The sequence below is a fragment of the Apostichopus japonicus genome, chromosome 7, assembly GCF_037975245.1.
Source record: "Apostichopus japonicus isolate 1M-3 chromosome 7, ASM3797524v1, whole genome shotgun sequence".
NCBI classification, from domain to species: Eukaryota; Metazoa; Echinodermata; class Holothuroidea; order Aspidochirotida; family Stichopodidae; genus Apostichopus; species Apostichopus japonicus.
In genome coordinates, this window is record NC_092567.1 from 26,000,479 (window position 1) to 26,022,917 (window position 22,439).

The 22,439-nt window shown below is 37.3% G+C and overlaps 1 protein-coding gene across 1 annotated transcript; it reads right to left on the minus strand.

The window, feature by feature from the left end:
* Window positions 1-559: 559 nt before the first annotated feature.
* Window positions 560-20,869, minus strand: LOC139969907 (eukaryotic translation initiation factor 4 gamma 2-like). The gene is made up of 19 exons (XM_071975296.1): window positions 20,707-20,869; window positions 20,411-20,527; window positions 19,880-19,982; window positions 19,146-19,256; window positions 16,876-16,942; window positions 16,324-16,416; window positions 15,886-15,944; window positions 14,724-14,834; window positions 13,157-13,342; window positions 12,220-12,355; window positions 11,303-11,437; window positions 10,037-10,299; window positions 9,153-9,440; window positions 8,310-8,525; window positions 7,201-7,506; window positions 5,586-5,743; window positions 4,751-4,959; window positions 4,117-4,238; window positions 560-3,409 (listed from the first exon to the last, which is right to left on the minus strand). Exons 4-19 carry the CDS (start codon window positions 19,215-19,217, stop codon window positions 3,344-3,346), a joined length of 2,487 nt encoding a protein of 828 aa, XP_071831397.1. The 5' UTR covers window positions 19,218-19,256; window positions 19,880-19,982; window positions 20,411-20,527; window positions 20,707-20,869; the 3' UTR covers window positions 560-3,343.
* Between the last annotated feature and the right edge of the window lie 1,570 nt (window positions 20,870-22,439).

Here is a 22,439-nt window from a genome sequence, read left to right on the forward strand (position 1 = left end):
GTGTGTAGAAACACCACATTGAGTAGGCTACTAGAAGCATTTTGTTTTTTGTGGAGGTCAAAGTCATTTGGGGTCACCAGGGGTCAAATTGTGAAAACCTTGTAAACGCGGTATCTCAATACTGGAAGCTTTGGCCGACCTTTAATCTAGTGTGTAGAAGTACCACATTGAGTTAAAGAAGCCTATTGTTTTTGGAGAAGATCAGAGTTCATTTGGGGTCATCAGAGGTCAAATCGTGAAACCCTTGTAAACATGTACACCCTCACTATATATTACGTCAGATTCGTGAAGAAAACTGCTCATGTTACATCATCGAAACCACAATGCATTTTTGCATTCTGGTTGTATATGGCACTGTCTGTACATGTCTATGTATAGCTATATCACAGCACTATGCTTTGGTGTAAAACTTAACAACATTTATTTATATGTGAGACTGCTAGTTTGCTTTGCTTGAAAGCAATATTGTTTTACAAAAATCACATTTTCTCCAGCCATTCCTTTTACTTTTCAAGCTTTACTGAAAATGTTGAACAAGCAAAAATGAGAAAAATATCAGTTTAAAAATTGTAATTCTTAATATATTCCTACTTGAACAGTTTCAAAAACAGACACATTTAAACAGAGAAAGGTGTTAGTAGCAGAATAAAGTCAATCAAAAGACATGATTGCAGTCAAATTGTTATACCATTTAAACTAAATATTAAAAGCACTCATCCCCATATGGGTGCTTGCAAGCATTACAGTTACTATGGCAATATTTGCACCATTAAATATTTACCTTAGCTAAAAATGAATCCTTTCATAAGCACACAGAATATATCAATATTCATAGGGAAACTAATTTATTAAGACAAACCACATTGCTACTTTAGGGCACTGCTGATGTAAAAAATTCAATGATTTCATGATTATATCAATTCTTGTTTAATTGCCAAAATCTTTCACAACTTAGTCTACCGGACGAGACATTTGTCACCCCTCTTCAATTTGATGAGTCATAAGTTAGGATGACGCCACGTTTGTATACTTTAATGCTATTTACGACTCTTTTCTGGGGTTGAAGAAAAGCTCAAACACTCTGAAAATCTCACATGTGACATGAAGAATGGAAAGAAAATGTTGAAAGAGTAAACAACATACAAACATGTAAAGAAAATCTGGGAGAAAGAGTTACCATTTAAAGGCAGAGGTGGGATCTTAACCATCATACTTGAGACCACAGAAATAAATTTGGCCTGTTCTGGAACCTTTACTGAAATACTTCTTGTGGCAAAGTTGATTGAAGCTATTTGAGGTCCTATCCATTAATGCCCTTCCTTGACTTTGATTATTAAAATTACCATTCACAGCCATGTAAATAGTGGAGGCAATGCACCCCCCCCCCCACCCCAACACACCATTGAAATATACCAGTGAAATTATTGTGCAACATTTACAGTAAATGATTGGGGATAATCTTGATGAATTGCACATGAAGATAGCCAATCTATTAGCCCTCCTCCCACCCCACATTTGTCAAAATGCAAGAATTGTATGGCATAGTAAACCCATTATATATAACAGCTTAGTGTGACCACACAAGTTGTATGAACCCACCAAGATGTTTTCCCAGATAAAATATTTTGACCTTTTTTAACGGATCTAAATCTTTAGTTTGAAGGTTGACCTTGATATGAGACTGATATTTATCAAAATTGGCTCCATTTTCAATATTTTATGACCATTACAAGGACCTATATAACACTAAAATGTTTTACTTGAATTCATAGGGTACAAACACAATCTGCTTTGGTTTGGTTGTGTAAGACCAAACCATCTACCTACAATACCAATGCAAGTTGACAACTACACCACACAGGGAGTCTTGAGCTTCAAGTTACCCTTCCACTTCTGTAGGCATATACATTTTACTTTCAGGTACGAAGAAATGAAACAAGAAGCAAGACGTTACAATAAAAAATACATACCACTTGTACAAAGCCTTATATCATATGGTTAAAAAATAGCTACTCACGTTATGACATAATGGTCACAAGAACTGCCTTACAAAGCGTGCATGCAAGACGAAGTTATCAACAGGAACTTTAACTTTCTAAAATTTGATGAAGAAAATTAGTTGTACAAAAGGAATCTTACATTTACAAGAGTTGGTTTTAGTAAGCAGAGCAAATAACTTTTGAGCAAAATGATACTATTATTAATCTCCAATCTGCCAGTAATAGTGACACACACCGTTCATGAGCTTCAGTCACTCACATAGACAACAAAGTTTATCAACAATAGGGCAGTTTCTCTGACCCAGTTAGCTCTTACGCTCAACGTGTTCCCCTTGGAAGAGTCTGTGTCCCACAGAGGGACAACATCTTTTGTTTATAGATGAGATTCAGTTGTTCTGGACAAAATGTTGAACAATTGCCAAGGTTAGCACTCAACAGGGTACTTTTGCTATAATTTCTTCCACCTCTTGAATAGTAAACCATTCCAGAACCTTAAACAAAGTGTCACAAGATCGGAGGCCCTCTGTGGAGGGAAAGGTTTAACAACACAGATGGTCTGTTTGCTCTAATCAGAAGTATCTCCATCGAAAAGTTTCAAAGGCCTGCTGCTATGGACTGATGAAAGTGCAATTCACATGAGACTGAAGACATTGGTCAGGAATATATGTCAATCTATTAAACCAGTTTATAGCAAATGTTCATGGCTCAGAATGAGTTCCAGTTTGTGTAATTTATATTGGCGTCTTTGCTGGCCTGGCTTCACTGATATGTTGAATTGAGATGGTCTCGCTAGTTCATCCTTGGAGAGAATTGGTCCTTTTTATTTCTACAATTCATGTCCTCTTCTGCTTAATATTTCCTTCTCTGTATTATTATGTTTCCTTCAGGAGACAAACCAAAGTTCATATTCAAAGCTCTTCTATATCATATCACTACTTACTGCTTCCAAAAGTGACTGGAAAATGAAAAACTAGTCAAAGCCTCTGTTTATCCCTTAATTCTTGGCTTCTGTCACTAAGGAGCCCAATGAGCGGGAAGTCACTATCGCGGTCTACTTTATGTACGGTGTGTGGCACGTTTAACAAACAGGAACAAAGGATAGTTCAGCAGGGATACAAATAACAACTCCAGACACCATTCTGCAATGCCTACAAGCACCTTACTCGAAAAAACATGAAAGTCTGATGAAAGTTGAAAAGAAGCATGTGTCCAGTAATAACATACACTAAAAGCATCACTTCTTCTTAACACCAGGACACACTATCCACAAATTTTCACAATGGTAAATAGTAAGAAAGGTCGTTTCCAAGGTAACCACACAAAGGTCGTTGCCATGGTGATGATTAATCTTCTTCTTCTTCGGAATCTTCTTCCTCAGCGGTTGCTAACCAGGTAAGCCATTGATTGACCTGCAGATAAAAGTATATTAGATAGTTTAAAGTGATTCTTCTAAGCTCATTCACCAATACCACCCTCCTCGCTCCCTCATTATAATCTTACAACATTCTTACCAAATTACCTTACAAGACAACATCAGTATCCAATATAGTGAAATCCTGAGGTTAAAAGCACTCGAGTGCAAAACTTGTGTAAGAGTTTATAATGAAACGTGTATTTCCTCTCTGAAATTGTCCAAACTTGCAAATTTATGCGACATTTTGAGCAGATTTGCATGAAATATTTACGATCATATTCACAAATGAGATCCTGTAACAGATTTTGTCATTCTATGAACTCGAAGTTTTTGGTACATATTTTTGGTGAAAAATGAACCCAAAATGTGAATTGGTTTTTCCATTTTGTGAATGACTATATTAATAGAATGAACTGGCTGAATGACCACATGTTGAGAATCGAACCAAAAAAGTAGTCATTTAACTTTATTTGGATGAAAACTTAAAAGGTCTCTTAGTTTGATCAATTACAATCTCATTTTTTGGGGAGTGTGAAATGTTTATCACACTTCATAACCAATAATCAAAACAATTTCTTTAAACTGAAAACATACAAAACTAAAGCCTCATCATTTCACACAATCCAAATGATCTTGAATTTTCCTGGAGATGCACAAATTAAAAACAAATATTACAGCTGTATGAAATTATTTTTGTTTTACCTGAAACAAGGCCTTGCCCTTTCCTGGAAATTCATCAGTGATGTCCTCCTTCCAATGCATAAAGGATTCCTCTTCACAGATCTCCATGTCATAGAAGTTGATAAAGAACCGAAGGAGCATGCCTACAGAGATGATGATGGGGGAAATCTTTCATAAATTCAGGAGTATTGTATACCAGATGGTATCACAATGGGTAGGGGAGAAGTGGGGGTAGGAGAGAAGTGGGGGTAGGAGGAGTGGCTGGGAGAGGGGGGTGGCATAATAATAATAAGCATTTATTTATACGACGCTTAAGCGACCACTAACGTGGGAGTAGCCCGCAAGTGCTTATGGATTACAACTAACACGTCGGGTGGCTTCCAATTCAACATTTCAATTTAGAAAGTCATTTCAGATGGTAAAACCATAGATTGCTCTTGGATGAAAAACCTACCTTACTATGACCGGGCTGGTGGGTATCAAACCCAGAACCTACCGATTTTGCTAAGCCTCATTGCTTCAAATGCCACCACCTTTATCCACTCGGCCACAGCACCGGTTGTAATGTAATAATGTAATGTAATAAACAATGAAGGAACATTAAACAAACTTGACATAAAAAAGAGCTCAAGCGTTGCCATTTAATCAAACAAACCTTTCGGAAAGTTGTTGTTGTAACAATGCGTCTGTAAAGAGTAGAGAGCACACAGTTGGACCTTTGGTTTTTCGTGGAGGAATTTCTTCAAGACCGGTGAGAATTTCTCGAGCAGTGCTTTCTCTTTCTCCTGTAGAGTCTTCTCTGGCAGTATCGCTGGGTCAATGTTAGGACTTAGAGTTGTTTCTTGAGTCACATATTTCAAAATACTGAGAAAAAACAGGAGACCATATTGATTTATGTAGTTATTCAGTGACCGACAAAATCAGGAAACATGAACTTATGTGGGTATAAACATAAGCATGAAAAAAGAGGAACTGCTACACCATGGTGCAACATGTTTAGCATTGTCTGTATTCATACACCTTTGCATTGGCACGACAAACATAATTAACAAAATTGTTGACCAGTAAAGTGTCAAGGGTTGAAGTCTTGTTTAAACTCCTGAGAAATATAGTAAGATTTGTCAACTTAGGGTAACAGAACCCAAAACTTGGTTATAATGGTTAAGGTCTCTGTTTAAGGCTCAGGTACTTGGATTATAGCATCCTTGACTGCTGGCAAACAGATCTAACACAAGCTTGAAAGTAATTTCTGCACATAGAATGATCAACAAAGCCATTTTTTTTTACTTGAAAACTTGATTCATTCAGTTCATGTGCTACAACTACTTAAGAAAAAGTTTAACCAAACGATGGAATTGCACTTAAAGCAGCTGTGTTAAAGAAAAGAAAAGAAAAAAACAGTCTCTCTTATTAAGCTTTCAAACATGTTGGTCAAGAATAATATATCGTTCACATAACTAGAAATTCAATTAACGCTTTACTGTACAAACCTCATTGTAAGAGCATTGACAAAGGTCTTATGTTCATGCAGGTCGCTGGTAACATTCTCCTTAATCCATTTGTACAGCGTGGATGGACTGGGATCGTTGGTGAGTTTCTTCCACACATCGATGTGAAGACGCAGCAGAGGAAATAGGAAGCTGAGACCCTGAGTGGGGAAGAATCAGATATCACTGTAAGACTAACATCTAAACACATCTACACCACATGTGACTCACATCAACAAACGGTAAGCCCTCACCATCCGTCTCTCTCCTCACCACCAAACACATCTACACCACATGTGACTCACCTCAACAAACGGTAAGCCCTCACCATCCGACTCTCTCCTCATCACCAAACACCTAGTTAAGTCTACACCATCTGCCTCTCTCTCCTCATCACCAAACACTTAAAGCAGCATTTTGCGTTTGGTCAGGTTTTCTACTTTTTTGACATGTCCATCAAGTTTTTTACATATATCAATCACAAAACAGCAAACTAAGATATTAGCTAAGTTTTTCCCTGCCAATAACGGTAATTGGCGAGTAATTAAGGATATTTGCAGATAATGAGAAGAGTGTCCACGACAAATTCCACAGTTAAAATTAATCGCATACAGTTCCCCCAAACCCACTAGTTTGAATTCAACCAATCAGAGATGCAGGTTTAGTTATGAGCCATTGCTAAAAATAGATTCAAGACTTTGCGTTGGTACAACCAGGGAGTTGTTATGGAACTCCCTGGTAAAACTGCCATATAGATTGTACACAAATCAAGCATGGTGTTGTATTACGTATTGGTCAATGACGTTCGTAGTGTTTAAATATTCATATTATGGGCATGTTTTATTGGGATCACAACGCAAAATATCTTGGAGAAAAACAAAGTTGAAAGTTGCAAATTTTTGGACTTTTATGCCACCATTTGAAGTAAGATCTTAATAGATAAGCTAGTTATGTATGTCGTTATGGCATAGTGGAGTCAGTGAGGTTGAGAAAAATTATAGAAAAGGACGCAAAATGCTGCTTTAAAGACATCTACACCACATGTCACTCATCTCTTCACCAAACACCTAGTAAGTCTACACCATCTCTCTCCTCATTAACAAACACCTCAAGACATCTACACCACATGTCACTCATCTCTTCACCAAACACCTAGTAAGTCTACACCATCTCTCCCCTCATCAACAAACACCTAAACACATCTACACCACATGTCACTCATCTCACCACCAAACACCTAGTAAGTCTACACCATCTCTCTCCTCATCACCAAACACCTTAAGACATCTACACCACATGTCACTCATCTCATCACCAAACACCTAGTAAGTATACACCATGTCTCTCTTATCAACAAATACCTAAAGACATCTACACCACATGTCACTCATCTCATCACCAAACACCTAGTAAGTCTACACCATCTCTCTCCTCATCAACAAACACCTAACCACATCTATACCACATGTCACTCATCTCAACAAATGGTAAGCCTTCACCATCTGTCTCTCTCTCCTCATCACCAAACACCTAAAGACATCTACACCACTCATCTCATCACCAAACACCTAGTAAGTCTACACCATCTCTCTCCTCATCAACACCACTCGTCGCTCACCTTGTCTTCCAATATATCCATCATCCTCTCCTTGTTCTGATCCATCTCTGGTAACATCTTCTGCATGTTCACTTTACTCTCTGTGAATCTTTTCAGCAACCATTCCTTGTCTTTCTCCTTGGCAATCTTCTGCAGACACAAGAGGAAGAGAGGATAGCAGACACCATTCTCCATCAGCTCTGCTAGTTCTGCCAGAGTAATGATCTCATCAGTCACAGCTTTGGCTCCCAGGCTTGCGATCTGAGACTTGATTAAAGGCGTCTCCACCTCCAGCTCAGGGAGATGTTCCAATAAAATAGACAATCCCTGCAAACAAACAGAAAAAGACATTTTGTCAACCAAAATCCATGCATATAATCATAAAAATATTGGCATTTGTAGCCTTAATTAGTAATTTGGGTATATTATACATATATACAGGGGTGTGCCCGCGCTGGGGGGCACTGGGCGGCCCCGCCCAGCACTAAAAATTACCGCTCAGCACTGTCTTAAAAATCGTTAATCCCGGCCAGCACTATTTTCATCTGAAATTCCTAAAAATATATTCAACATAAATTGGGCCTAGCCTATGCCAAAATGATACAGACTAATAATGCATCAGTTACGCATGCGGGAAACATTACTTACGGCTCTCAATCGGTCCCATGTAAAATCTCTTTGAAACAAACTAATAACTTTTACCAGGTACGTAAGATATTTCACTAAAGAAAAATTAAAAAATGTAAATTGTTAGCAAAACTATTGAGTGTGCTTAAAAAGCTACACAAGTGCCAGCATTTGGCTTCTGAGCACCTTAGACCCCTCCCCCAGGACAGCGATCAGTATACCCGGCACTCAGGAAATCCTGGGCACATCCCTGATATATATATATATATATATATATATATATATATATATATATATATATATGTGTGTGTGTATAAGTTTGAGACACTGAGATTTTGATCCTAGCAGGATCTCCTATAGAGGCAAACAAGGGACTAAATGACTCAATTCAAACAGTTATTGGGTTTAATAGTAGAAGTAGAAGAAAAAACACAGAGACAAATTAAGACCAAAAAAGGGGCAAATTGAGCTCTCTTCACTACAAGGATACCAGGGAAACTTACATCCAGATAGTTTATATCTGTAAAGAGGCCATCTTTCTTGGCTGATGCCATCAGCTGACAGCCCAAATCTCTGTCCGAGTCAGTCTTGGAGATAACACTCATCATAACTTGACAGAGAAGACCTGATCGATGACGATTTGGGATCTTGAGATCTTTGAAACACTTCAAAGACGCTTCCAAATCTTTGTTCTCGTACATATTATCAAGTAGAGAATCCTGTTGGGGTGACAGGAGAAGAAATTGAACAGTAAAGATTTAACAAACAGATCTTACAATTGAACAGCAAAATTTGTAAAACATATCTACATTTACTGCACATTGCCATAAGAATGTTTAGCTCTAAACCTTAATCATGTAGGTGAGAACACACTCTTGTTCAGGGAATAACATCTTCAGTGTCCGCATTGCAAAATGGTCAAATTGCTAAACCAGTGCTGAGATGTGTAGCAGGTTTTGTACACATTTTCAACGTAAATGACCTGAAGTTTTTGTACATTATATTTGGGTACACAAGATAACAGATGAAACTGCTAGACAGTCTGGTATTCCAAGTCTAGCAGGCGGAGTTAAACCTCATGGTCAGATGATACATGGCAATGGCTTTGCATAAATAATATACAAGGACTACACTACACCTCCTTTACCTTACCCTGTCCAGCTCCACCATCCCAATATCCATTGCAGAGAAATAATAGGTAATACAATTAACCCCCTTATGTGACAGAGTTAAATTAAGATTATACTAACTGCCAAGAAACCACAATGGGGGAAGGGGTGTGGATGGGGTAAGTGGTTGGGGTAGGGATAAGGGGTGGACTATTAACAAGAGGACAAAGATCTTACCAGCATGGTAACCAGCTCTTCCTTACTGGGTGGCTGCTTCTTGGACTGTCTAGACCTGTCTGCTGAGCTTGTAATTTGTTTCACTGGCATGTTGGGTAATCCTGGCTGCAGAGGGACTTGCTGAGGTGCCGCACCAAGAGGTGGGGGATTCAGAGGTGCCACGGGGGGTTGCACTGGTAATGATTGGCTACTTGGTAGTGATAGTGGTGCAGACTTAGCACTTGGTGGCAGGGAACCTGGTCCTTGTGGTTTCAAGATTGGGTTGTTTGTGTTTGGACGTAGATTGAGCTACAGGGTCACCAAAACGAAATGCAATTAAAGTAGTGTGATTTACATGTTACATATCTGGACTGGACACTTCTTGTCAATTCTCCATCCTCCTGTCCCCTCCGCCTCTCAATCTACCCATCCTGCTCCACTTCCATATTCAGTAACGATTCTCATTCTGTTATGAGACCTGGATTGTCTCTTTTCTTCTAATAAAATGCTTTTTAACAATGACGACTAGAACACATTATACAGTTATGAATGAATCCTTCATCAACCCTGACAACAAACTGTCTCTACAAAAATATTATATTTAGTAAGTTACAAAAACTAAACGTTAAAATACAAATATTCTACACAAAGGTATCAATCTTTATCACTTCTCTCATACAGACACATACAGGCACATACATAGACACATACATAGACGCATACATAGACGCATACATAGATGAATGGATAGACACATACATATACGCATACATAGACACATACAAAGACGCATACATAGACGCATACATAGATGAATGTATAGACACATACATATACGCATACATAGACACATACATAGAAACATACATAGACGCATACATAGAACAATCTGCATATTTCTATACCTGTTCAGTGTTCATTTTATTGAATCTTGGAGGACGATAGGTATTTCCTTGGCCACCTTGATTCTGTCCTGCCTGGTTGACTGGGTTACGGTTCTGTTGGTACGACCCCTGCTGCGACCCTCCTCCTCCATCACTGTTACCTTGGTACTGCTGTTGTTGGTTGTACTGGTTACCCTGTTGGCCTCCCATGTTGCCCCTGGTTTGCTGGAACCGTGGGGCAGATGTCTTGTTGGTATTGTTCTTGTTGTTATAGTTATTAAAACCTGGATGGAAGACAAACCAAGACACAGAGGTTACTTGTTAGTAGAGAACTGAAGGATTCAAGTAAATGAACATTGGAAAACCAATTTGAAACTTTCTTATTTCACTCTCAATTTTCTGTTGTTCATTTTACTTTCATAAAAAGGAAAAAAAACTTCTCTTAAAATATCTCCCCTATGGCTCTCTGGGTTTTATGGAATGAAATTGTGGTGCGATCCCTACTTACACTGTATGCAAGACACTGTGGCTTCTGACTGTGCCCCATCCCCCTTCCCCTCTCCCCATCCCCTCCCCCATCCCCCTTCCCCTCCCCCTCCATTCAAGTAAAACATTAGCTATATAGCACAGTGATGGACACTTCCTAAGGGGTCAGTAACTTGATCAATTAAGTGCACCTAATGGTGAAAACACTTGATCAATTAAGTGCACCTATTAAGGGGTAGGTAACTTGATCGGTGAAGTGTGGGGCTTGTAACCTTGAGGACACCAGCTAAATATCTCATTCTAGCTAAATTTTAATTTTTGCTCTTTTTAGTTTGAAAATGAAACAAATTAGAATTCCAAAGACAAGATGAGAAAGTTAAAGTTCAAACTTGTAACTAATGAAAGTTAACACACTTTTTGGACTGACAATCTACAAACTATGGGCAGAGAACCAAATGGGTTGGGCTGAGAAAGATTTTCCTGTGTGTAATTTATCCAAACGTCGGAAAATCTACCTGCCGTTTTTGGAGCATGTCGACAGAAATCGATGAAGTCATTTGATTTCACATCACATCTATAGTCCTAGCTAGCTTATGCATTTTAGGAATTGATTCTGAGGGGTGGGGGAGCTGGTGGGGTGTGTGGTGTGGGAAGGTCTAGTCGGTAGTGGGGGTCTAGTGGGAAGCGGCTCAGTCCTTAGGAAAGATCTCCGGTCACTGGCTAAAATGTTTGCAGACTGCTGATGTAAATAATGGAATTCAAACAATAGACATTGTTCTTATCCTTTTGTTTAAAACTGACCTTGGTTTTGCCTATTGTCTTGGTTGTTGTACTGGTTTTGATATGGCTGATCTCGGCTCTGAAATTGCCGGTAGGCCATTGCTCTCGGGTTAGGTTCATCATCAAAGAAACTTGGTCCAGTGCTGTATGAAGTAGCTAAAAATTTGAACGAGAAATGAAAAAATTATGTATGCAATTCTACTTAATGACTTTAAGATAATTACTGGGTTAAATAATTCTTGACCTCCTTTGTATGGTTAGTAAAGATATTAGTGTTATGCGGTTATCATGAGCCCAGAGATCTTCTGTCTTTGTACAAACATCAGGAAGTCCCACCTGCCAAAACCGTTACAGTCGGCGGCTGATAGACAGTCCAGTTATTCGCTAATCACAACGACCTTGTTCAAATCTCCTGTTTGCAAAACGTCTGCATTGGATACATGTCACCAAAGCATTGCAAATTTGCTTACCATAACCACCTTGTCCAAAAATCTTGTATGAAAATTGTGTGCACTAGAGGTGTTACAGCTTGCAAAAGTTCCAATTTAATTCTTGAAATGAGGAGATTTAAGTTGAAATGATTGCACAAGAGCTGGTTACACTAAAGCTAGAGATATGATCAATCTGTAATGAGTACAAAATGACAAATAAGAGGGAGGTTTGTTGGCTAAACCAATTTTGCTGAATACAAATGCTAGAAATGTTCTGCACTTCGTATCATGACAGCATACTTGCGAGGCGTTGATAAGAATTTAAAATTTTGTAATATTCTGTTGAATGCGTCTAGCAACAGCAGAGTGAATGATGTCACCATGACAATAAAACTTGTCTTTCTTATCTTTAATTCATTTTATCTACAAAAATTTCATATTTTTTTTGTCGGAGATGGGGTCTGATATGACTTTCTACTCTTCCTCAGTGCTAATATTATAACTTACATGGATTTTCTTGATAGAATTCATTCAGTCCTGTCATGGTCCACATGGACGGGTTCTGAACACCTCCTCTGTCGTTCACCTGACCAAAGAAGTCAGCCTGCGGGTTGCGATTCGGCTTCTTTGTGTACGTCATTTCCTAAGAAATCAAGTTTCCAAATAAAATCAAATTTCCAAGCAGATATATGATCAATTTGTCTCAACTGCATAATGACGGCAATTACTACGTACAGGAAACATGAATATCACCAAGAGTTGAGATGGCTAATAACATGAAAGCTGCTGGTGGTACCAGCCTTCTTTTTGACTCATCAAGCCTTTACAAAAAGTTTGGTAGGCCTTTTATGTTCCAATGATCTTACTGTGGTAACTGTACTAACATTTTGCAGGAATTGTTGATTTCTACAGGCCTGTTTAGCAAAGGAGCAAACCTAACCTACAGTACTGCAATAACAGTGCAACAGAAGGGATTTCATCCAGGTTGCTCCTAAAGGCCTTTGACCAGAACAACAACAGTTACATCATAACTCAGAGCTATAGGGCAACTCTGATGATTCGTTCAATGTCATACATATACATATCTACTTCGGAACTTTGTTTTCCGAAATTCATCAGCAAACACATATTGAGACTTTAACTGCCAAGATTTATGGAACATGTGAATTAATATATGTCACAAGATCTTTGATGAGGATTTGTTTAACTCGTGCCTTAACTGTGGAGATTTATGGAACATGTGAATTAATATATGTCACAAAATCTTTGATGAGGCTCTGTTTTAAGTCGTACCATAACTGTGGAGATTTATGGAACATGTGAATTAATATATGTCACAGATCTGTAATGAGGCTTTGTTTAACTCGTACCTTAACTGTGGAGATTAATGGAACATGTGAATTAATATATGTCACAAGATCTTTGATGAGGATTTAACTCGTACCTTCGCTGCGTCTTGATGGACTTGGCTGATGGTTTGAGGTCCTTTCTCTACGGTCACTCTTCTAGCCTGGACCCATTTGTTCCTTCGAAGCTCACAACAGTCCTGCAGCATAAATCGGATACGAGACGACAACATCATATTGTCAGAGTATCTAAACATCCTCTCAAAGTATTGATCCATCCAGGTCTACAAAAGAAAAAACAGTAAAAAATAGAATGATTTTAACAAACGATGATGTAATCATTATACAATGCACAAATGTTTTAAAGCAGCATTTTGCGTCCTTTTTTATGATTTTTCTCAACCTCACTGATTCCACTTTGCCATAACGACATACATAACTAGCTAATCTATTTATATTTTACTTCAAATGGTGGCATAAAAGTCGAAAAAATTGCAACTTTCAACTTTGTTGTTCTCCAAGATATTTTCCGTTGGGAACCCAATAAACCTCGCCCATAATATGAATATTTAAACACTACGAACGTCATTGACAGATACGTAATATAACACCACGCTTGATTTGTGTACAGTCTATATGGCAGTTGTACCAGGGAGTTGCATAACAACTCCCTGGTACAACCAACGCGAAGTCTTGAATCTATTTTTAGCAACGGCTCATAACTAAACCTGCATCTCTGATTGGTTGAATTCAAACTAGTGGGTTTGGCGGAATTGTATGCGATTAATTTTAACTGTGAAATTTGTCGAGGACACTCTTCTCATTTATCGACATAAATCGTTAATTACTTGCTAATTAACGCTCTTGGCAGGGTGAAACTTGGATGGTATCTTAGATTGCTGTTTTATGATTGATACATGTAAAAAAATCGATGCACATGTTAAAAAAGTGGAAAAAAGCGACCCAACGCAAAATGCTGCTTTAACCTTAACGTTTCAACTCAAAAGTAGAACAAGATTTGAACCTATGGAGATGAAATCTTTCAATATGATTTTTGGAGTTATGTCATTGTCAATCAACAAAAACTGCAGCGGAATTGAGGCTTAAAGTCTGATGTCAAAGATGAGATTGTAGTTGACAGAGGAGGGGAGAATGCTAATGATGTTATCAATGAGCTAATCTAATAAATCTAATAAAGGTAGGCTGCTGTAAGAGAGCTATCAATGACCCACATATGTAAAAGAGAGTATATATACCAAACATCATACGATTAAATAAAATCAAACAATGAAATAAATAAATAAAATGGTGGAGAATTAATGCCTCTTACCATTGACCTCCAATGTGGGTTCCTAAAGCTGACTCAAAGACTATTTACAGAAATTTAACTGGAATTTACTTTCAAGCCTCTGTGTTGAAGGTCAAAGGGCCAACTTAAGCAAATGCTTTGAAGATAGAGTTAAACCTTTGCAATGAACCTTATAGTCATAACCATGTCACCATTTCCCCTCCCTTCCACCCCTGCCCCACTTCCATTACCACAAAGGTCTCTTGCAACATTCCTCTGCAGTTTATACCTATCTACAAAGTTGATAGGGAAACATTCAATGCAAAAAAATGAGTAATATAAAGCCCATTTACAAGACTACTACTACATAAACTTACCCTTGCTTTATCATGGTCTAGCTGGACACCAACACTGTTCATTATTTTACAGAGACATTCCAAGTCTTCGCCCTTCTCTGTGATTTTATCCGAACTCTTCTTTTCCAAGAGCTGTAGGGACAACGTGCAAGAATTGGTTATTCTTCCACAAGGCAAGGAGACAAACACACCGGAAACATGCAAATAATATATATTTCCTATAAACGAATTTCATGCTTAGCAATAGACAAGAGACAATGGTTTGTTTTACTCAATGATTGTATACAGCACATGTGAAAATGAGAAAGATTAAGCTTAGAATAAATTAAGAGTAGGGAAACAAAATTCTTGAAAATGTCTATATTAACACATACAGAACAGCCTTGTCTGTTTCTCTGATGTAAAATATACAGTATTCTTCCTCAAGTAAAAATAAACTTAGACAAAATCACTCTAGCTTTGTGACTTGTTGCTTAGGAAACACCAGTATCAGTCACTGAATAATAGCATATTGATACAACTAAGGAAGTTTCAACACAGTTGTGATAAGATTTGAAATGTAAAGCATGGGGTGCACCAGCATTTCAACAGAGGGTGTTGTCATATTGGCCATGTGTGAATCAATGTGAATACAACTGCTCAAATTTTTGCACATGTACGTGAATACAACTTGATTGCGTTCACATGTACGTGAATACAATCACTTGAATGTGTTCTCATGTATGTGAACACAATCACTTGAATGTGTTAACACAATCACTTTAATTGTGTTCACATGAACGTGAACACAATCACTTGAAAGTGTTTACATGTTTGTGAACACAATCAATTTAATGTGTTCACATGTACGTGAAAACAATCGCTTGAATGTGTTCACATGTACGTTGTGTAGTTACACAGAATGAAATCATGTTAGAGAACACAAGTTAAAATCTTTACAACAGTTAGTTGGACTACAAACTTTGGCCTCAGGGTATTACAAGAACTCTTCTTCAATAACTAAATACAAACTGGTCTATACTTGTAGTGATCAACTCATGCTACTGCCATGGTGATTCCATGTCAACAGTACTGAAACATCTAGGAACAGCTTGCTAAATTTTGGCGGAACTAGATGGTATCAATATGACAGCCCCCTCATTAGATCTTGTTCCCGGTTGGGGAGCCCAGTGTAAATACTAACCTGTTTGATGCATTTATGAACGATGGAGACATGCAACATCTCCAATTTGAAGAGTTCACCTGCAAAGTAACATTCAAAAAGTAAACATTTGTCAGGTAGTCCAAGGTGGGCTTTGGATATTTCATATTAAAATAATCATAATGATAATAAAGTATGATTCTAAGTAAGCAGTTCCAATGCATGTCAGCATGATTAGCTCTTCTTGATATATATTCATTCAAACTATTCATGCCTTTATCATCCTTTTATCACCATTTGGAACAAATTTAAGGGTATATTTGAAGGAAAATGCATGTCAATGAACAGATGAGGCATTCCGATTGCATATATCCGTAACAAACAAGAACATTTCCTATAGATACCTCTGAGGGAAGTTGGAGATAACTGGCTCGCTCTGATGATGGAAAAACGACTGTCGTTTACAGATCTTGAACTTACCGATGAAGGTGATATTTCCAAGCATCTTGTGTTTGGCCAGATGCCTAGCATCCTCTTCCTCATCTGAGAGGGGGCCATTTTTAGTATCAAAAGCTGGAAGAACAAAAAAATATATATATTTACCATTAGAGGACCTTTAATTATCTTTGTAAATATACATTACTTCAATGTCAACCCCATTCCCTCTAACCCCCCCCCCCCCAACCCCTCCAAAACCCATCAAAGTAAGAGGTATGTTCATAATGGAGTCATCAAACAGGCAGACTATGGAAAATAAAACCAACTTCAGTAACATTTAATTATTACAATATCACTCAACCCCCCCCCCCCCTCCCTCCACTCCTCAAACTAATACACACATCAAATTTACAAAGAAATAAGAAAGTATGACCAATTTTTAATATTGCATTTAAGGTAGCCATCAAACAGATTATGGGAAGTATGAACAGTCAAACTTATTATGGTACACAGTGCTTAAACTCTGAGACTTTTGGTCAGTGAAAAATCATCAAATTAGACATTTTTATAACAAAAAAACGAATGCAAGCATACCTGCAAATGCCCTTGATCTGTTCTCAAACTCGTCTTGGCACTTGCTGATCAGGAGTCTGCGAAATGTCTGTATCAATAAAGCCAGAGAATTCATACAAGTTTAATAAAACATTAGTAGAGACTGTATTCTTAACTGTAGAAAGAATCTCAAAATGAATCTGAGACGTTATCAAATAACATATCAAGGTATGCTACTAAAACGACAGTAGATACTGCATTCTTCATTGTAGAAAGAATCTCAAAATGAATCTGATACGTTATCAAATAACATATCAAGGTATGCTACGTGGTTTAACAATAAAACATCAGTAGATACTGTATTCTTGTTTGTAGAAAGAATCTCAAAATGAATCTGATACGTTATCAAATAACATATCAAGGTATGCTACGTGGTTTAACAATAAAACATCAGTAGATACTGTATTCTTGTTTGTAGAAAGAATCTCAAAATGAATCTGATACGTTATCAAATAACATATCAAGGTATGCTACGTGGTTTAACAATAAAACATTAGTAGATACTGTATTCTTGTTTGTAGAAAGAATCTCAAAATGAATCTGATACGTTATCAAATAACATATCAAGGTTTGCTACATGGTTTAACAATAAAACATTAGTAGATACTGTATTCTTGTTTGTAGAAAGAATCTCAAAATGAATCTGATACATTATCAAATAATATATCAAGGTTTGCTACATGGTTTAACAATAAAACGACAGTAGATACTGTATTCTTAACTGTAGAAAGAATCTCAAAATGAATCTGATACGTTATCAAATAACATATCAAGGTATGCTACGTGGTTTAACAATAGAACATTAGTAGATACTGCATTCTTGATTGTAGAAAGAATCTCAAAATGAATCTGATACGTTATCAAATAACATATCAAGGTATGCTACGTGGTTTAACAATAGAACATTAGTAGATACTGCATTCTTGTTTGTAGAAAGAATCTCAAAATGAATCTGATACATTATCAAATAACATATCAAGGTTTGCTACATGGTTTAACAATAAAACGACAGTAGATACTGTATTCTTGATTGTAGAAAGAATCTCAAAATGAATCTGATACGTTATCAAATAACATATCAAGGTATGCTACGTGGTTTAACAATAGAACATTAGTAGATACTGCATTCTTGTTTGTAGAAAGAATCTCAAAATGAATCTGATACGTTATCAAATAACATATCAAGGTATGCTACGTGGTTTAACAATAAAACATCAGTAGATACTGCATTCTTGTTTGTAGAAAGAATCTCAAACTGAATCTGATACATTATCAAATAACATATCAAGGTATGCTACGTGGTTTAACAATAAAACATCAGTAGATACTGCATTCTTGTTTGTAGAAAGAATCTCAAAATGAATCTGATACGTTATCAAATAACATATCAAGGTATGCTACGTGGTTTAACAATAGAACATTAGTAGATACTGCATTCTTGTTTGTAGAAAGAATCTCGAAATGAATCTGATACGTTATCAAATAACATATCAAGGTATGCTACGTGGTTTAACAATAGAACATTAGTAGATACTGCATTCTTGTTTGTAGAAAGAATCTCGAAATGAATCTGATACGTTATCAAATAACATATCAAGGTATGCTACGTGGTTTAACAATAAAACATCAGTAGATACTGCATTCTTGTTTGTAGAAAGAATCTCAAACTGAATCTGATACCTTATCAAATAACAAATCAAGGTATGCTAGTTAGTGCCTCAAAGCAAGGGCTCAGTGTTCAAAGTTCGAAATATGAATCAAGATGGGCAAGTTTTAGGGCAAATTAGAAATTGTCTTGGATTTGTCAAAGAAGGCTGGACACCACAGCAATTTTGGAGCTATCGAAAGGATAACAAGCAATAATTCCAAAGAGAGAGAAAATATGTAGGCCTACCGAACCTTGAAAGAACAGAAAACTAGAAAGATTCATGAGATTTTTAGTCTCAAACTTTTAGTGTCCAGTAGTCGCTTCATTGATGTTTTCTGGAGCTTGGGACAAATTTGGACCCTGATTTGGTATGAATATTAAGTATCCTGATCAAGATAATTGTGAGGGCAAGACACTCTGAAATTTGACTTAAGGAGTACAGCAGTTTGTAAGTGGTTTGTGAATTTGAGGCCAGTTGAGAGCACAAATGTTGTGCAAGTTGCCTGTCAGTGAGAACTGATGAAAAAGTAGCTAAAGATGTATGTAGTGGGGGGAGATGTGGGGGGGGGGGATGATTGAAGAGGTGACAAAAGGAAGTACTTACACAGTTCTTAGAACCCTCAGGTTCAAAGTTGGGTGCGTCTTTATCTAATCGCCTACATAACTGTGCATACATAGAACTGTACTTAGGTTCTTCTAAAGCTTTTTCAAATACCTGACAGAGAAGACAATAAAACAATGATTAAGGATATCAATATTAACATGACTCATGAGCAATGCTGTAAAATTTTTACTAAAATACTAGAATATTTGCAATTTCCATTCAACAGGAAGGGTACAATTATATGAGGGTTAACAATAACTGATACGCGACCAACGGCTAATTTAACTAAGAGAGGCCAGAGCTTGATGGTACGACCTTCATTATTGACCCTATGACCTCTCCGTTGGATCAAGAGAATACGCTATGATCATCCAATTGGAGCTACAGCTTAAAATATAAGCCATTCCCCAATAAAAACCATCTATATTGAGTCTAGAGTTTGAAACCACTACCTCTCCACTGGAACCCCAGAACAATGACATGATTGTCCATTTGGAGACACAGCTAACTTAAATAAGGATTAGCCCAAGTACCTCCCGACTGCAGCTACTGTGTGTAGACATGACCTTCAATATAGAGCCGCAGCTCAAATTAAAGATATTCCACATTGAGTCAAGAACTTGACCCCACAACCTCCCTAATAGAGCTACTGTTTGTAGACAGGACCTGAAATAATACTTACAACCAGCATGATTCCTTTGATAACTTTCTTGTAGAATGCCTATAATACTTACAAGCAGAATAATTCCTTTGAGAATGTTCTTGTTGGCTATTCCTACATTGAGAAGTTCCAGACACAGTTTATCAAATTTATCAGGAGTAAGTTTATTCAGTACACTGTGAAGTAGAAAAAAAAGCAGCTAAAATGAATAGAGACTTTATATGAGATTACAGGGAAAGAAAAAAATTAAATGGAAAGTCAAGAAGAGAAATGTTTGCAAATTGTCTGCACTTTGTTTATAATATAGAAGTTGTAACTTTCATTGAAAGACAATTCTGTACAAGTCAGGATGAACCATCTAACCATGAGTGGCATTATGGCCAAAAACTTGAAAGTTGTACTTGCAAGTAGTGTCAATGGGTTTAAGAATGCTTTGGACAAGCACTTTAAGCATTGTAATTGGGGACCTTGATGGGGACTTGAGTGTCCCTCCTGATCGTTTTTTTTCTACTAAACTAAACTATAAATAGAACAACCTGTGCAAGTTTGGTAATCAGGTATTTCAATGTTTATGAAGCAGAGAAAGATGTGATGACATGCTTACCCTCTGACATGCCTGAAAACCCGTTCTTGACGCTCGCCGTCAGTTCCGTAATGTATGGGTTGGATTCTGGGCCGAACCCATCTCTGAAGTGTACTCACACTTGGATCATCCCTTGCTCTATCATGAAAGAAACAAAAACATGAGACTTTTAAATCTGCCCTAGATTCAATTACTACTTTCTGTTGTAAGCAAGGTACAAACAGGAACCATTCTTATCAACATCAACAACAAGAAACAGAGTTTGAGAATTACATGTAGAGAAATTTTTTGGGGGTACGATAAAAAAATGTACTTACAGCTTATATGATTCACGTGGTCTCTCTTGCTGCCTACTGGAGGAATACGCTCGAGCACCACCTGCTGCCCCCGGACCTTCCACTTTGCCCAGTTTGTCAAACACCGTCACAAATAAGAGACAAAAAGGATTCTTGGCCTCTCCTGTCTCTATAGTAAAGAATTCTAAATTACAAAATTAGAAGCAAAGAGTGAATAATTACTTTAATGATCAGTAATTTGTAACATTCAGAGACTAATTTATCCTGTATTGCAAAATGCTACGCTATACAATTGAGAAGATGCATAGCAGTTCTTTTAACACAGTATTTCTAAAGTTCAGTTTCTTCAAAAACTGCTTCCTAAAGTTTGAAGATTAAATTATTTCCTGTCAATATGTACTTGAGCTAATGACCTACTGACATGTATTAGAACTGATAACCTCACAGAGATGCAAATCTAAAGATTGGCTTCCCACTTAATCCAATTCGTGTTAAATCTATTCCCAAGTAACAGTTTCACAACCAGAAGTGATCCGAAACTGAGCACTATTACAGTAATCACGTCTGAAGGCCGAACATTCTGAAAAAGCAGCTTTTCGGTTTTGACATTGATAGACCACAATAACCACTACTTGGCTGTTCAATAAGACAGTGTTATTGCATAATTGCTGTGTTATACATTTCAATTGTTGAATTAAGGTTCATTCATACTTAGTAAAGATTCCTAAATCCTATTGGTCCATTCAGGTCAGCTGACCATGGTTAATCCTGTGAGTAACGCACGGTAACATTACGGGGCATCACTTTAATAAATATTTGGTTATATGTAACCAAAAATGTTTTGTTTTATGATTTTTCCCCCACACAAATGGTAGTGTATGAATGAACGGGGTTAATCAACGGTCTAGCGTGCGTTACTCACATGATTAATGCACTCCGGGTGTTAATGCTATCGCTGGATGCACTCGGGCTCCGCCCTCGTGCATCGCTTGCATTATCCCCCCAACGTGCATTAATCCTGTGAGTAACGCACGCTAGACCGTTGATTAACCCCTTATTCAAGTAGCACTCAGGTGGTATAGCAACCAACCATACATCGCCAACCAAAAAAGGTGCTGATGCTCTGTTGGCCAGAAAGCCAACACGGTTTCTGATTTTATCAGACAGTTTATACATGTGCATTTATACTACATGAACCTTTGGAAATCTTGGGTGGTATATTCACATAAACAGTATAGGGGTATTTATGTTCTTTTAAAGAATATCAGTGATGATTTTAACGTTGATTGTGCTCACTGTTTTAGTTCTATCGGTCAGCTATGTAATATCAATAATAGTCTGACTGGATTTTGCCAGAAATAGAATAAACTATACATGCTCAAAGCAAAGAAAATGTTCCCCAACTTCATGCCTGCGTTGAAGTGCACTGTATAATTCTGCTAAATGGGTGGAATAATTCATAATAAACCTCATAATACACAACTGATGTTTCCTTGTTTGAAGACAGGAAATTTGACATTTTTTGTAAGGCCTAGAAGATTAAAATGACGTTTGCAAAAGTGGTTGAACTTAACCTACTCAAAACTGCAACTACACTAGAAGCTATCGTGCAGCTACTGAAGTTATGTGTACTGTAAGTAACACAGTAGGCCTAGTAGTAGTAGTACTAGCCTGTAGTATAGGCTAAATGTGAAGTTAACATACACCACCATAAAAATTACAACTTGACTATGAAAGACCTAACTTAGGCTTGA